Source organism: Salvelinus sp. IW2-2015, linkage group LG2 (assembly GCF_002910315.2).
Source record: "Salvelinus sp. IW2-2015 linkage group LG2, ASM291031v2, whole genome shotgun sequence".
Taxonomy (NCBI): Eukaryota; Metazoa; Chordata; class Actinopteri; order Salmoniformes; family Salmonidae; genus Salvelinus; species Salvelinus sp. IW2-2015.
Genome location: NC_036839.1, coordinates 30,818,245 through 30,835,771, shown reverse-complemented (window position 1 = coordinate 30,835,771; position 17,527 = coordinate 30,818,245). Strand labels below are relative to the sequence as shown.

Here is a 17,527-nt window from a genome sequence, read left to right as displayed (position 1 = left end):
TTAACAAAGATTTGTGTTATCCATTACTGGGAGTTAAGGTTAATTAGGTCGCCGGAGACCCGACGTTGAATTCTGTCAGGTATAAATTAGCATTGAATCAGGAAAGTTAACTCTTACGACCTCTTCAAGCCATCACGTTGAATAAAATGATATTTGAACGTACTTAACCCGTTGGCTGCTGGTTGTCCTCTTGAGGTAGGAATTGAGACAATATATCCACAGAAGATATAAATGCATTAAAGTTTATCTCTTTCAGAGTTGATATCCTTGGTTTCATTCATATCTAACGGGTTAAAGACCATGTTATCAGAGTTGATATCCTTGGTTTCATTAATATCTAACGGGTTCAAGACCATGTTATCAGAGTTGATATGCTGCCCAACTAAGAGAGATACACAGTCAGAATCATCCAGAGAGTGGAATAGAAACATAGAAGTGTACGTCTCACATATCCAATACAACCATACGTTAGTGTTAGTTTCATCTATAGAGATGCACTTCCTATAGAATGCACATTGGCACAGTCCACATAACACCACCAAAGACTTCAGAGGGTTCTGTGTATTTTTGGTCATGAGGTTAGGTGAAACACATGAACAAAGTAGAGTAAATATGTGTGTGTGTGTCAAATCAGTAGCAGAGACAACTGTGATCACATGACAGTAGCAGAGACAGCTGTGGTCACATGACAGTAGCAGAGACAACTGTGGTCACATGACAGTAGCTAGTAGCAGAGACAGCTGTGATCACATGACAGTAGCAGAGACAGCTGTGATCACATGACAGTAGCAGAGACACGGGCTTCCAAAGTAGAACACCTCCCCATCACTGTCAGCATTCTTTAAAAGACCACAGGCTTTAAGAACCATTGTGGTCTGACCTATGACGTGCACCCCCCCCCCCCCTTTGTTCTTCTCTTCCAGTCATTTGTTGTCTCTTGTTTCATTGATTCTCATTTCGTTCACATCCTCCCATCTCTCTCACACCGTCTCACCCATCGCCATCTGAAGCAAAGTGGAAATGTATTGGATTCTCAATATAACCTTAGTATTTCAGCTGAATCATAACATGGACATATCTTCTTAATACACTGCTCAAAAAAATAAAGGGAACACTTAAACAACACAATGTAACTCCAAGTCAATCACACTTCTGTGAAATCAAACTGTCCACTTAGGAAGCAACACTGATTGACAATACATTGCTAATGCTGTTGTGCAAATGGAATAGACAAAAGGTGGAAATTATAGGCTATAGCAAGACACCCCCAATAAGGAGTGGTTCTGCAGGTAGTGACACAGACCACTTCTCAGTTCCTATGCTTCCTGGCTGATGTTTGGTCACTTTTGAATGCTGGCGGTGCTTTCACTCTAGTGGTAGCATGAGACGGAGTCTACAACCCACACAAGTGGCTCAGGTAATGCAGCTCATCCAGGATGGCACATCAATGCGAGCTGTGGCAAGAAGGTTTGCTGTGTCTGTCAGCGTAGTGTCCGAGCATGGAGGGCTACCAGGAGACAGGCCAGTACATCAGGAGACGTGGAGGAGGCCGTAGGAGGGCTACAACCCAGCAGCAGGACCGCTACCTCCACCTTTGTGCACTACCTGAGCCACTTGTGTGGGTTGTAGACTCCGTCTCATGCTACCACTAGAGTGAAAGCACCACCAGCATTCAAAAGTGACCAATACATCAGCCAGGAAGCATAGGAACTGAGAAGTGGTCTGTGGTCACCACCTGCAGAACCATTCCTTTACTGGGGGTGTCTTGCTAATTGCCTATAATTTCCACCTTTTGTCTATTCCATTTGCACAACAGCATGTGAAATTTATTGTCAATCAGTGTTGCTTCCMAAGTGGACAGTTTGATTTCACAGAAGTGTGATTGACTTGTAGTTACATTGTGTTGTTTAAGTGTTCCCTTTATTTTTTTGAGCAGTGTATAACAGAATATAACAATTATAATAGACTGAATTTAACTGTAGAAAAACACATCGTGTGGCCATAGGGCCCTAACACCTTATGCAAACAGAGTGATGGAGTGACCTATACGGTCCGTTCCAAAATTTGTGCAGCAAAAAAGTACACTACCGGTCAAAAGTTTTAGAACACCTACTCATTCAAAGGTTTTTCTTTATTTTGACTATTTTCTACATTGTATAATAATAATGTAGACATCAAAACTATGAAATAACACATATGGAATCATGTAGTAAACAAATCCAACTATATTTTATATTTGAGATTCTTTAAAATAGCCACCCTTTGCCTTGATGACAGCTTTGCACACTCTTGGCATTCTCTCAACCAGCTTCATGAGGTAGTCACCTGGAATGCATTTCAATTAACAGGTGTGCCTTGTTAAAAGTTCATTTGTGGAATTTATTCCTTCTTAATGCGTTTGAGCCAATCAGTTGTGTTGTGACAAGGTAGGCGGGGTATACAGAAGATAGCCCTATTTGGTAAAAGACCAAGTCCATATTATGGCAAGAACAGCTCAAATAAGCAATGAGAAACGACAGTTCATCATTACTTTAAGACATGAAGGTCAGTCAATGCAGAAAATGTCAAGAACTAAACCATCAAGCACTATGATGAAACTGGAAAGAAACCACTACTAAAGAACACCAATAAGAAGAAGAGACTTGCTTGGGCCAAGAAACACAAGCAATGGACATTAGACCGGTAGAAATTTGTCCTTTGGTCTGGAGTCCAAATTGGAGACTTTTGGTTCCAACCACTGTGTCTTTGTGAGACGTGGTGTGGGTGAAACGATGATCTCAGCATGTGTATTTCCCACCGTAAAGCATGGAGGAGAAGGTGTGATTGTGTGTGGATGCTTTGCTGGCGACACTGTCTGTGATTTATTTAGAATTCAAGGCACACTTAACCAGCATGGTTACCACAGCATTCTGCAGCGATACGCCATCCCATCTGGTTTGGGCTTAYTGGGATTATCATTTGTTTTTCAACAGGACAATGACCCAACACACCACAAGGCTGTGTAAGAGCTATTTGACCAAGAAGGAGAGTGATGGAGTGCTGCATCAGATGACCTGTCCTCCACAATCCCCCGACCTCAACCAAATTTAGATGATTTGGGATGAGATAGACAGCAGAGTGAAGGATAAGCAGCCAACGAGTGCTCAGCATATGTGGGAACTCCTTCAAGACTGTTGGAAAAGCATTCCAGGTGAAGCTGGTTGAGAATGCCAAGCATTTACAAAGCTGTCATCAAGGCAAAGGGTGTCTATTTGAAGAATCTCAAATCAAAAATATTTGTTTAACACTTTTTGGTTACTACATGATCCCCATGTGTGTTATTTCATAGTTTGATGTCGTCACTATTATCCTACAATGTAGAAAACAGTCKAAAAAATTAAGAAAAACTCTTGAATGAGTAGGTGTGTCCAAACTTTTGACCGGTAGTGTATGTAGAACTACATAGAAAACTATGGTCGGTCYCTGCGTTTGCGTAAAGCGCGTAGTGGCCTTAAGCTACCATCTGAAGACAGCACAGCTGTGACCGTTAGATATTCCACACGGGTCAGCTCTTCACAACTTCAGCTGTTAGATATTGTTTCTAAACTATAGATGCATAGAGAGAGAGTAACCTGAAAACTAGAAGGAACTATACTTACGGTGAAATATTTTGACAGGGAGTGTGAGATGAGCTTTGTGAGAATCTATGTGTCAGCATATGGATGCACTTTTGGGTGAGAGCGTGTGTGTGGTTGCGTGTGTGGTTGCGTGTGTGTGTGTGCGTGTGTGTGTGTGTTATAGCCCTGGTGTCCTCTGTCTGTTCTTCCTTCAGTCTGACAGGATGGTGTTACGTTCACCGATCCAGAAATGGACCACACTCATCAGAAGTGCAGTTTTGGACGAATCAGCAGGCAGCAACCATTGTGTTCCTCATTTTCAGCCTTACCACTATAGGAAGAGACAGAGAGAGAGAGAGACAGAGAAAGACAGAGAGAGTGACAGAGATACCTATTTTAGCTCAAGTGTGCTCTCTCAAGCCCATCCCTTGGCACAACAGTTTATAGAGTTTGAATGCCCGAGTATCTCCACTGTGTCCTTAATCTGCTGTTGAAGGCAACTGAATTATTTCTGCCGAATATGCTTGTATTTAGTCTGTAGAAGTGCATTACTGTTTAGTTATCTCAGAAGAATGACAGAATTCAGTAGCACCATCCAACACAGTCTTCTTACAGTAGACCTGGACACAAAGCATGTTAGTTGATCATGAAAGACATCACTTTCTATGTACATTTAACAAAAAGAGGGAGGTTCTGTCAACTCTACCTGCATGACTTTAGGAGTTTACTATGTCACATTTCAGTTGTATAAACCTAACCTGTCAGCAAGCATAGAAATATTTACAGTCAATACTGCTATAGGCGTAATACCCATGAAACCTCATTTCATATAAATCAGTTTGAGGATGGTAATTTATTTATTAACTATATTTAACTAGGCAAGTCAGTTAAGAACAAATTCTTATTTACAATGATGGCCTACTCCGCCAAACACGGACGACGCTGGGCCAACCAATTGTTCGCCCTATGGGACTCCCAATCACGGCCGGATGTGATACTGCCTGGATTCGAACCAGGTACTATAGTGACGCCTCTTGAACTGAGATGCAGTGCTTTAGACCGAGGCGCCACTCGGGGTAATGGAGATCAAACATAAATCAAATAAAAGAATACTGTGTGGTAGAAATGATTGTTTTCCCATTGTGAAATAGGCTTTACGGCTATTTTCATGCAGATGATTGTGTCAAGTTACCTACCCTCTGATGTCATCGATGTGCGACTTTACAAGTAGTTTTCGAACAGGGGAAGCTAACGTTCGTGAGAAAGGTAAAGTGTGAAACGTCACATATGCTGAACGTTTATTTAATTTAGTGGTGCTGTGTTATGTCATATGCGTTATTAGCAAATATTTCGCCAATGACATCGAGCTAAAGTGTTTCGATAGTTGTGTTAACATGCTACCTTAACTAGCATAGCTTCAGCGTTCTGGTAAACACATGGTTAGTCCTTTGCTAGATTTGACTTCTGTCCTATTACATAAATAAAGACATCCAAATAATATCATGACTATTTATAGGCCTACCAGTTACTGTAGCTACTGTTTAACACCAGATGTGGTTTTAACAAAGATTTGTGTTATCCATTACTGGGAGTTAAGGTTAATTAGGTCGCCTGGAGACCCGACGTTGAATTCTGTCAGGTATAAATTAGCATTTGAATCAGGAAAGTTAACTCTTACGACCTCTTCAAGCCATCACGTTGAATAAAATGATATTTGAACGTACTTAACCGGTTGGCTGTGCTGGTTGGTCCTCTTGAGGTAGGAATGTGAGACAATATATCCACAGGAAAGTATAATTGCATTAAAGGTTTCAAAGCGTTGGTAACAGTAGTGCGTTCAGATATAAAATCACCTGAAGGATAAGCACGAGACGCATGCATACTTGCCGAGCTCGTGCACGTGTTTACATGGGTCTGCGCATGTCTCAGGTGATGTGTCTGGTTTCAATTTACCCTACTCTCCCCAAACTCCCAAGTCAGAGATACCAACAATCTTTGGTTAAATTACATTGTCTGGTGTAATAATCTGTAGCTACCAGTTACTTTTACTGTATCAAAACGTTCTGCAGTGTTTTTTTTTTACAGCTAGATATGTACAGGGTCATGTCACTGTTAGCAAAAGATACCACCTTATGTAGTATTTATTTATATGTAGTATATATATTCTGCTTCACCCCAGGTATGCCAATGTGATCATGGCCAGCAGGCAGTGGTGTGAGGGTCACTCCACCCCAGTGCTGTGTGTGGGGGCCTCTGGGGMTCCGGAGGGTCTCCTAGCCTCTGGCTCAGAGGAGGGTGAGGTAACAGTGTGGAACCAGGAGGGAAAGGTGTTAGCTAGTCTCCGTCTGCCCAGCGGGGATGATGTGACCASCGCTGTGTTCTCACCGGCGGCTCCAGGCCTGTTGTATGTGTCCCACGGGGAGATGGTGAGCGTACTGGACCCTAGGAGCCTGAAGGGGGCGGTAGAGGAGCTGCAGGGTGCGGGAGAGGAGGAGATCAACTCTCTGGCTCTGAATGAGACAGGCTCAGCTCTGGCCGTGGCTGATGACTCAGGGGTGGTGAGGGTGCTAGAGCTGCCGGGGGGCAAAGTAAACAGGACGCTCCGCAGACACACCAACATCGTCTCKTCTGTGGCTTTCCGCCCTCTCAGGCCCAACAACTTGGTCTCAGCCGGGCTCGACATGCAGGTGAGATGACTGGAGATGGAGAAAGAAAGGGCATGCTTGAGAGTACCCTGTTTGACTAAGTAAGCATGTCTTGACCCCTTCTGTCCTCAATCTCCTGCAGGTGATGTTGTGGAGCCTACAGAAGACCCGCCCCGTCTGGACCCTCAACCTGCAGGAAGTGGCTGAGGAAGAGGAGGGCCATCAGCAGAAGGCCGGTCAGCTCTTCAACCCACCTCTGGCCCACTGCGTCTCTGTAGCAACCTGCGGGAATGTTTTGGCCTGCGCCGCCGAGGACGGACGTGTGCACCTGATGCGGGTCGGCAGTGGCTCCAAACTGGACCAGCAGGGGGCCATCAAGGCCCACAGCCAGGGAGCCTCACAGGCCCACTTCCTTAGCTTCTTACCCCACCCATACTGGCTGGCAACTGGGGGCAACGACGGCATGGTGGCCCTCTGGGACCTAAGTCAGAACCCGGTAGTTACTGTTGAGGATCAGGGCAAGCCACAAGCAGCACCAGCCCACCGCAGGAGATCCAAGGCCAGGGCTAAAGCCAAACTCCAGGCCAAGTCCCAGCAGGCAAAAGAGGAGACTAAGAAGGAGAGGGAGGAGGAAGAGGTGGAGGAGGGCAGCAGAGTGGATCAGTCACCAGGCACGGAGGAGGCCCTGAAGTCAGGACCTAAACTCAGCTTCAGCCATGGGGACAAGGTGAACTGGGTGTGTCCCACTCTGCTGAGAGGAGAGCCCAGCCTTGTGGTGGCTGACCAGAGCCCTAACCTGTCTGTCTACTCTCTGGCTGGTCTATAGACGTAACCTGTCTGTCTACTCTCTGGCTGGTCTATAGACCTAACCTGTCTGTCTACTCTTTGGCTGGTCTATAGACCTAACCTGTCTGTCTACTCTCTGGCTGGTCTATAGACCTAACCTGTCTGTCTACTGTCTGGCTGGTCTATAGAACTAACCTGTCTGTCTACTCTTTGGCTGTAGCAATATACAGACTGCCTTACCTTGTATTACTTAGTAGTTTAAGGGGCCCTCCTTCCTCTGAGTTTTGCTCACTGAGCGATAGTATCATCAGCCTGTCTGTGTAATAAGACTGGCAGACAGAACCTTCTTTAACCAGAGGCATCCACCTAAAGGAGGACTGAACAATGTCTTTATCAGCAGGGTTCTCCCCTTCAAAAAGACTGAAACACTGACCATCTGATAGGACTTGCACCATGCACCATGACAAACCAGAGGGGTGAAGACAGGTCCATCTGATAGGACTGCACCATGACAAACCAGGGGTGAAGACAGGTCCATCTGATAGGACTGCACCATGACAAACCGAGGGGGTGAAGACAGGTCCATCTTATAGGACTGCACCATGACAAACCAGGGGTGAAGACAGGTCCATCTGATAGGACTGCACCATGACAAACCAGGGGGGTGAAGACAGGACCATCTGATAGGACTGCACCATGACAAACCAGGGGGTGAAGACAGGTCCATCTGATAGGACTGCACCATGACAAACCAGGGGGGTGAAGACAGGTCCATCTGATAGGACTGCACCATGACAAACCAGGGGGGTGAAGACAGACATCTGATAGGACTGCACCATGACAAAACCAGGGGGGTGAAGACAAGTCCATCTGATAGGACTGCACCATGACAAACCAGGGGGTGAAGACAGGTCCATCTGATAGGACTGCACCATGACAAAACCAGGGGGTAAGACAGTCCATCTGATAGGACTGCACCATGACAAACCAGGGGGGTGAAGACAGGTCACATCTGATAGGACTGCACCATGACAAACCAGGCGGGGTGAAGACAGGTCCATCTGATAGGACTGCACCATGACAAACCAGGGGGGTGAAGACAGACCATCTGATAGGACTGCACCATGACAAACCAGGGGGGTGAAGACAGGTCCATCTGATAGGACTGCACCATGACAAACCAGGGGGTGAAGACAGGTCCATCTGATATGGACTGCACCATGACAAACCAGTGGGGGGAGACAGTCCTCTGATAGGACTGCACCATGACAAACCAGGGGGGTGAAGACAGGACCATCTGATAGGACTGCACCATGACAAACCAGAGGGGTGAAGATAGACGCAGATGTTTGATCAGCTCAACAATGATAAGACTGTGCCATGTCAAGATTAGGCAGATGTTACTGGTGTCACTGTGCTAGTTTATCAGCTTCCTCCCTCAACTTGCCTGACTGGACTTAACACCAATGTTTCCCAACTCCAGTCAATTACCCCCAACACTACACATTTTTATTGTAGCCCAGGACAAGCACACCCTGATACCTCTTGTCAACTAATCATCAAGCCCTCAATGAGTTGAAGGAGGTCTGTTTTTTTTCTTTCAGGGCTACAACAAAAAAACGTGTACGGCTTTAAGTACTGGAGGACCGGCCGTTGGGAAACACTGACTTATACCAAAGTCCTCTGCCTCGCAAACACACCTGACCCCTCGCTTGACAATATGTACAAACCAGATGTGCCACTGAAAAGGATATGATTCCATTTAAACAATCTCACTCCATTAGCCACTAATCTTGTTGCTGGTAAAACTATATTGGTTGGTGTGACAGGATGTTTGTCATCAGTTTTACTACAATGGAGCTTAATTACAAACGTGCTGAGTGGAGTTTTGTCTTTCCTGAATGTATATATGCATGTAGACTATATATACAGCAGTATGTGGACAGCCCTTCACATTAGTGGATTCGGCTATTTCAGCCACACCCGTTGCCGACAGGTGTATTAAATTCGAGCACACAGCCATGCAATCTCCATAGACAAACATTGGCAGTAGAATGGCCCTTACTGAAGAGCTCGGTGACTTTCAACGTGGCGCCGTCAAAGGATGTCACCTTTCCAACAAGTCAGTTAGTTAAATTTCTGTCCTGCTAAAGATGCCATGGCTGAGCACACAAGCCTCAACCACGCGCAATGCCAAGCGTCAGCTGGAGTGGTGTAAAGCTCACCGCCATTGGACTCTGGAGTGATGAATCACGCTTCACCATCTGGCAGTCCGACGGACGAATCTGGGTTTGGAGGTTGCGCGGTAGAACGCTATGCATAGTGCCAACTGTAAAGTTTGGTGGATGAGGAATAATGGTCCGGGGCTGTTTTTCATGGTTCGGTCTAGACCCTTTAGTTCCCAGTGAGGGAAATCTTAATGCTACAGCATACAATGACATTCTAGACGATTCTGTGCGTCCAAATTTGTGGCAACAGTTTGGGGAAGGACCTTTACAGAAGAAGGCTTTTATAGCAACAAAGGGGGGACCGACTCCATATTGATGCCAATGATTTTAAAATGAGATGTTCGACGAGCAGGTGTCCATACTTTGTCATGTAGTGTACATACACTGAGTATACAAAACATTAAGAACACCTTCTCTTTCCATGACACAGACTGACCAGGTGAAAGCTATGATCCCTTATTGATGTCACCTGTTAAATCCACTTCAATCAGTGTAGATGAAGGGGAGGAGACAAGTTGAATGGGCAAGACAAAATATTTAAGTGCCTTTGAACGGGGTATGGTAGTAGGTGCCAGGCACACCGGTATGTGTCAAGAGTTACAACACTGCTGGGTTTTTCCACACAACAGTTTCCTGTGTGTGTCAAGAATGGTCCACCACCCAAAGGACATCCAGACAATTTGACACAACTGTGGGAAGCATTGGAGTCAACATGGGCCAGCATCCCTGTGGAACGCTTTCAACACCTTGTAGAGTCCATGCCCCGACCAACAGGCTGTTCTGAGGGAAAACGGAGGGAGGGAGGGTATTAGGAAAGTGTTCCTCATGTTTGGTGTACTCAGAGTATTGCAAGGCATTGCAGCTTTTTAAGGCAATTTCTGATTGAGCCGACATATGTAACTTTTTACCGTGAATGGGATATCAGCAAATGCCGGAACATACCCTTTAAAAAGAGCCACAATGCCCATGACCTACAATCAGATTGAATATCACTGTATTTTTTATACAATCGAGTCAATATCAGTCAAGATGTCAGCAGCTAGGTAAGGATGTATTATTGAGTCATACCAGGTCCAAAAAAAAAAAGTATTGATTTTTTTATCCAATTAAAAAAAAAGTCTTGCAGTGTGTATGACTCAACCTTGTCAGTAAGCTTTTTCTTTCACAGCGTTGATGTCACAATGATGTTGCACTCACCAATAAACCATAAAAACAGATTTTATTTACAAGCTGAACAAGACAAAAACATAAGAACATTCCTATTTGGCTAAAAGTCATACAGATTCARGGTCAACTTCCCCCTTTTAAAAAGGTGTTGGAACTACAGAATGCACTGGACCACAATACAAACGGATGGAACATTCAACTAACCCATTCCAAAAAGGAACCAAAATCTGTGTTCGGAATACAAACTGCTGTAATCTAAAATGGAGAAATCCGATAGGTCGCCTGAGGTGGGTTTAGTGAAATATCTCGTCTCATTCGCAGGATATCATGATTGATGGATTATTCAAATGCTGATGAGGGGAAAAAAACTAATAGTAGAAATAGATATTGCCATTGTTTCATAGCAGTGGGTGAGACTATCCACTATGAAYAGGACGGGTCATTTACTAGACACAAAGTAACACCTGCTAGAGACGAGCAAAAGCAACAAAAAAATTGAAATTATCAGATATTTTCGCAAAATTAGCATTCAATACATCAAGTACCACTGCTGACCTTGTGATGTCAGCACAACTCACTTCCATAGTGTAGTTGAGTCTGGAGTCCTGAGGACTGACGAAGATACCTGATATGCTGAGAGACCTTAGCCTAATTCCCCATAATGCACCCCACTCAAGAGCTCTTGGCCAAAGTAGTGACCTATGGGAACTAAATGGCTCTTGGGCCAAAGTAGTGACCTACGGGAACTAAATGGTCAATAAAGAGACCCAGTCATCTCACAGCTTGGCCAGGCTCTTCTCGAGGCTGGCGATGTCTGCCTCCCCGTCCTCCCCCTTGCTGCCTCGGGCGCTGCACTCCAGGAACTCCACCTTCATGGGCAGCTGGCTGAACTCAAAGTCCTTGCCTTTTTTCCCCAGGTGCACGGTGGCCCCCGCAGACCCATCCTGGGCGCCCAGAGTCGCAGACCGTGTCACTCTCAGTGTGTTCCTGAGGGGAAACGGGAAAGGTTAGGATCAATACATTCTGTAGAATCATACTTCCATTTAAAATTATGAATGTGACTAACAGTAAGAAAATATTTTTTATGGCAAAAAAACAGAACGATTCGGTCCTTAAACTAGTTGTATGTAAAATATTGTGCTACAGCTTGGAAAATAAATACATGTCACTCTGGATGACAACAGTAATGTTTGTTTTCAACATTAGGACTGTTCTCCTAAAGAAGTTAAATCCGCTTCGTTTTTTGTTTCCTTGCCATGGTACTAACGAGTGTCGTGACACTGGTATCATCCCGGTCCTGGTGTTGGTAACAGGAGGATTACTTGCGTGTCTTTCTCAACTGGTATTATCCCGGTCCTGGTCCTGGTGTTGGCAGAACCGTGAACCCTGTCCAACTTTTTAGAGTACCAGARGCGCGTGYCAAATTAAAGATTCAACTCGCAAATCTAATGCCAAAGCATTTTTAGAAGCATTGCCTCTATAGCTAATACCGAACACTCATTCTTCATCGCTCAGTCTTCTAAACTACCGACTCCATTTAATGCCAAGATGTTTATATATATATATATATATTTTTTTATACTTTTGTCATGCTTTTTGTGACGTGAATCATAATTACAGTTGCAGTCTATCAGGTTGCGTGATCCTCATAATGTTACGTGGAAAATAAAACTAACGGGACGCAGAAATAAATGTAGATCATACCTCACACAAAAATGTGACCAGTTCATTTTCGTTATTTGCATTTCATTTCTTTCACGAGCAAAATGCGAGTGAACTGTTGTCACTTTAGAGCCCTACAGAATGTCCATCTTATGTTTGCTAACATTAGCTTGAAACAATGAAGTGTTTCCCTTTCCACAACACACGGAGTCAAAAAAGGGATTCATAACATGATTACTTACATCTCTTTCTCCAGCTGCTGACGAATCAGCTTAGCAGATTTTGCCATGGTGATATCTAGAGAGACGCAAAATATATGAAGTAACACTCCTTTCAAATCATTAGCACACAACGTCATTCTGGGGAGGTTTTTTTGTAGAGGGTGAGGGAGGGTTTGACAAGTGATGTGTCACCTTGCTTGTTGCAGGCCACTATCAGAGAGGGGACATTCCTGGACACTACACTGTCAGTCAACAGGAAGTACAAGAACTCAGCCACGTCTCTCACTTCTTTCTGGAAGATGGCACTGTCCACCACAAACACCATGGCTCTGCAGTCAGGGAGAGGAGAGAACAAAAGACAAAGTGAGAGGGCGTCTCTCAGGATCTTGATCTTAGGTCAAGCACTGCATGTTATTCACATTATACACCTCACACCTGAAATATAAACACCATATTCAATATGGATCTCCATTACATCGGCAAAACCCAGACGACGCTGGGCCAATTGTGCGCCGCCCTATGGAACTCCCAATCACGGCCGGTTGTGATACAGCCTGGAATTAAACCAGGGTGTCTGTAGTGACACCTCAAGCACTGAGCTGTTATCACAGTGTAGTACTGTACACCTCCCATAGTCTGTTCTGGATTTGGAGACTGTAAAGAGACCTCTGGTGGCATGTCTTGGATAAGTTATAAACCTCCCATGGATACCTTACACCTGAAATACAAGCACCATATTATAGACCTCCCCTGAATACAAACACCGTTCATCTTTACTCACCTGGCAGCTGACTTGAACTTCTCCACATACTGAGGCCGAAGACTGTCATGTCCAGGTAGGTCAATGAGGAGCCAGCTGCTGCCCTGCACACCGTAGAACAGCGTACAGGGGGACGGTCAAGCCAGTGTGTGACACATTTGACAAATGCATTTGTTTTTTATAATGTAAAGTTCTAGATCCATTCCTGGACCTTCCAACTCACTGCCCTCACCACATCCGTTTCCTCCCTTACCCTCTCGTTCTTGGCTTTGTAAGGGGCACTGTTGTCTGTGATGGAGGTCTGGGTTTTCTTGAACTTTCCTGACAACAACTGCAAACAATGACCATCCATCAGTGTCATACAACTTCTGCCGTCTGTAAATAGTTGGAATGGATAATGCCATATGTTGCACGGATGTACTCACTCGACTAAAGAGAAGGGTCTTTCCAGAATCGCAGAGACCAACCAGCAGCACAGCACTTTGGACAGTTTTTCTGCTTAGTAAGTGCTTCAACAACACTGAAATGTAAACCCAATAATAGCAGGTTTGGTTTTAGTTACCATACAAAGCTGCCAACAAAGCAGACGAGCACCTGACAAAGAGCGTAGCTAGTACAGTAACGTTAACTAGACACATCGCTAGTGACCACTACTAGCAAGTTAGCTAGCGAACCTTTTGATAGCAGGCTTGATAAAAGACAAGTTTGTTTGAAAATCTCATAGCATAGAAAGCCAGCAGGCTGAAGCCAGGCTAGCTAGCTAACGCAGTGGTTCCAAAACTCCGGTCCTCGAGTACCTCCACAGTATACGTGTTTATTGTAGCCCCGGCAAAGCACATCGGATTGAACTGGTCAACTAATCATCAGGCCATCAATGAGTTGAAMGACGCATGTTTGTTCGGGGCTAGAACAAAACGGTGTGCTTTTGGTGATACCCCTGGACTGGATATGGGCAACACTGAGTTAACGTGAGCTGGAATTCATTTAGCTAGTTACGTTAGCTTGCTAAACTTACCAAAAGTGATGACAACAACAGCCAAAGAAACAATAATTCCGATAATAAATATGGGATCTTGGTCTTCCAACACCTTCTTTAAAGCGTCTAAATAAGGTTGAAAGGGATTTTCTCCCGCTTCCACGTCTATTTTCTCCTCCATATTGATGCCGGGCTCTGTAGCAATATCTGCCTTCATATCTGAGCTGTCACTTCACTGAGGACACGTGTACAGTCTTCTTCTTCGGGATTAGGTTGGCGAATTGCGTCCAACTTCTCTAAGGTGCATACACTGCCACCTACTGTACTGGAGTGTAAGGCCAGTCACGGCCTACCTAAATTAAATTATCAGTTCCTGTTCCTCTAAGAAAGTGACATAGAGCCCTAGACACCACCCCCCCCCCCACTACACCCTCCTAGCCTCTCTAACCCTCTAGAGCCCTAGACACCACTTCCCTTTCCCACTAACACCCCCTCTAACCTCTAGAGCCCTAGACACCACTTCCCTCCCCACTAACACCCTCTAGCCTCTCTAACCCTCTAGAGCCCTAGACACACTTCCCTTTCCCACTACACCCCCTCTAACCCTCTAGAGCCCTAGACACCACTTCCCTCCCCCCACTACACCCCCTCTAGCCTCTCTAACCCTCTAGAGCCCTAGACACCACTTCCCTTTCCCCACTACACCCCCTCTAGCCTCTCTAACCTCTAGAGCCCTAGACACCACTTCCCTTTCCTCCCCCCACTACACCCCCTCTAGCCTCTCTAACCTCTAGAGCCCTAGACACCACTTCCCTTTCCCCACACCCCCTCTAACCTCTAGAGCCTAGACACCACTTCCCTCCCCCAACTGCACCTGCTCTCTAACCTCTAGAGCCCTAGACACCACTCCCTTTCCCCACTACACCACCCTCTAGCCTCTCTATACCCTCTAGAGCCCTAGACACCACTCCTTTCCTCCCCCAACTGCACCCCTCCAGCCTCTCTAACCCTCTAGAGCCCTAGACACCACTTCCCTTCCCCACTACACCCCTCTAACCCTCTAGAGCCCTAGACACCATCTCCCTCCCCAACTGCCCCCCCTCTAGCCTCTCTAACCCTCTAGAGCCCTAGACAACTTCCCTCCCCCCACTACACCCCTCTAGCCTCTCTAACCCTCTAGAGCCCTAGACATCCCTTCCCTTTCCTCCCCCAACTGCACCCCTCTAGCCTCTCTAACCCTCTAGAGCCCTAGACACCACTTCCCTTTCTCCCCCCACTACACCCCCCTCTAGCCTCTCTAACCCTCTAGAGCCCTAGACACCACTTCCCTTTCTCCCCCCACTACACACCCCTCTAGCTCTCTAACCTCTAGAGCCCTAGACATCACTTCCCTTTCCTCCCCCAACTGCACCCCCTCTAGCCTCTCTAACCTCTCTAGAGCCCTAGACACCACTTCCCTTTCCTCCCCCCACTACACCCTCTAGCCTCTCTAACCCTCTAGAGCCCTAGACACCACTCCCCCCCCCCCCCCACCTACACCCTCTAGCTCTCTAACCTCTAGAGCCCTAGACCCCACTTCCCTCCCCCACCCCCCACACCACACCACCCAAACCCCAACCCAGTCCAGGCTCTCTAACCCTTTCACACAATCTCTCCCCATCTACGTCATACAGTTCACAACATATCAACACATGCTCCACCGTTTCCTCCACTAAACACTCATCCAACAGACCTGTATCATGTCTCCCTATCATCCACAATGTGGCATTCAAACCTGTGTGGCCAAACTGTAGTGTACCCTACACAACTTCAAACCTGTGTGACCAAATCGTAGTGTACCCTACACAACTTCAAACCTGTNNNNCCAAACCGTAGTGTACCCTACACAACTTCAAACCTGTTTGACCAAACCGTAGTGTACCATACACAACCATGTACCGTTCCTCTGCCCTACATCCCATACTCCCCACCTCTTCCTTTACTGAACGTTGCACGAGATAAAATTGCCTCCCCTTACTATTTATTTATTTATTTATTTAACCTTTATTTAAGTAGGTAAGTCAGTTAAGAACAAATTTTTATTTACAATGACGGCCTACCAAAAGGCAAAAGGCCTCCTGCGGGGACGGGGGCTGGGATTAAACATTTTATAAAAAATATAGGACAAAACACACATCACGACAAGAGAGACAACACAACACTACATAAAGAGAGAGACCTAAGACAACAACATAGCAAGGCAGCAACACATGACAACACAGCATGGTAGCAACACAACATGACAACAACATGGAAGCAACACAACATGGAACAAAGAGTATTGGTCACAGACAACAGCACACAGGGCAAGAAGGTAGAGACAACAATATATCACGCAAAGCAGCATCCCACCCCTTTTCCAAAGATCGAGCCCTTTTGCCCGGGTCCAGAACTTCACTTCTCTGCTGCACAGCGGGACCTGAATATCCACCCCGTCTCTCCTCACAGCATTCTTAACCACAACATCGGACTTCTCATTTTACCCTCCACACCCATCCTCTCCAATCCCATTAACAGCACCATCATCTCCACAAACAAGTCTGTCCTATCCGACCTGCCCGTCTTCACACTACTCAACACTGCAGCCCAATCAAAGCAGATCACCACTCTGAGTTGTTTCACCTCCTTCACCCATCTCAAACCTCCTTCACCCATCTCAAACCTCCTTCACCCATCTCAAACCTAGAATCATGGCCATCAACTCGGCCGCATACACTGACACAATCAGTTAAATTCTTACGTACTCACTCGGCGGCAGGTAGCCTAGTGGTTAGAGTGTTGGGCCAATAACCGAAAGGTTGCTGGATCAAATCCCTGAGCTGACAAGGTATAACATTTGTTGTTCTGCCCCTGAGCAAGGCAGGTAACCCACTGCTCCATGGATATTGATTATTGTAGCCCCCRGTACCTTGWACAACTGACTAGGTCTTTCCCCTTTCACTATCATGGGTTCTCTCATCACTTCCCATTCACACCTCCCTGCCACCASTYCAGATGTCAACTCCAAGCATGACTTTATACCCCTTTCCACATTGATTCTCCTCCCCTTCCCATCATTAACACTCACTAGTCCCGTTATCTGTAAATTCTTCAACGATATTCCCATCGTTATCTTTATGCTTACGTCCCCAAAATTCATTATGGGCATTAAAATCACCAAACCATATTACTTTCCTACCCCTAAACGTCTAATCAATCCCTTCTAACTGTGCTAACAGGAGAGGTTTGTAGGGGTTGTAGAAGACAGCTATTACAATGTTACCTCTATTCATACATATTTCTATCACCACACATTCTAATATCTCCAAAATACTGTGTACGTACGCCATCCCCTCTTTTACCAACGTAGCACAACCCCCACCTGACCCCTCCACTCTATGACACCGTACAGAACTGAATCCCGGAATCACAAACTCCAGTTGACAATCTTCTTCTTCTTCTACTTCT

The 17,527-nt window shown here is 45.7% G+C and overlaps 2 protein-coding genes and 1 long non-coding RNA gene across 5 annotated transcripts; 1 reads left to right on the top strand and 2 right to left on the bottom strand.

Annotated features, from left to right (window-relative positions):
• Nucleotides 1-258: 258 nt before the first annotated feature.
• LOC111978132 (uncharacterized) lies at nucleotides 259-5,497 on the bottom strand. Its single transcript, XR_002879114.1, has 3 exons — nucleotides 5,321-5,497; nucleotides 3,639-3,927; nucleotides 259-1,004 (listed from the first exon to the last, which is right to left on the bottom strand). It is a non-coding gene; the product is annotated as an uncharacterized lncRNA (long non-coding RNA).
• On the top strand, nucleotides 4,777-7,704 carry wdr53 (WD repeat domain 53). 2 transcript variants are annotated; one of them, XR_011481416.1, is made up of 4 exons: nucleotides 4,777-4,862; nucleotides 5,776-6,283; nucleotides 6,384-7,549; nucleotides 7,642-7,704. XR_011481416.1 is itself a non-coding variant. In XM_024007960.2 (3 exons), exons 2-3 carry the CDS (start codon nucleotides 5,792-5,794, stop codon nucleotides 7,065-7,067), a joined length of 1,176 nt encoding a protein of 391 aa, XP_023863728.1. In that variant the 5' UTR covers nucleotides 4,777-4,862; nucleotides 5,776-5,791; the 3' UTR covers nucleotides 7,068-7,704. The 2 variants fall into 2 exon arrangements, 1 of the variants encoding a protein (XP_023863728.1); XM_024007960.2 differs by having other exon boundaries at nucleotides 6,384-7,704.
• A 2,753-nt stretch (nucleotides 7,705-10,457) lies between these two features.
• LOC111978112 (signal recognition particle receptor subunit beta) lies at nucleotides 10,458-14,305 on the bottom strand. 2 transcript variants are annotated; one of them, XM_024007939.3, is made up of 7 exons: nucleotides 14,081-14,305; nucleotides 13,491-13,585; nucleotides 13,298-13,396; nucleotides 13,087-13,169; nucleotides 12,498-12,634; nucleotides 12,327-12,381; nucleotides 10,458-11,409 (listed from the first exon to the last, which is right to left on the bottom strand). In XM_024007939.3, exons 1-7 carry the CDS (start codon nucleotides 14,256-14,258, stop codon nucleotides 11,199-11,201), a joined length of 858 nt encoding a protein of 285 aa, XP_023863707.1. In that variant the 5' UTR covers nucleotides 14,259-14,305; the 3' UTR covers nucleotides 10,458-11,198. The 2 variants fall into 2 exon arrangements, with proteins under 2 accessions (XP_023863707.1, XP_023863716.1); XM_024007948.3 differs by having other exon boundaries at nucleotides 13,319-13,396; nucleotides 14,081-14,304.
• Between the last annotated feature and the right edge of the window lie 3,222 nt (nucleotides 14,306-17,527).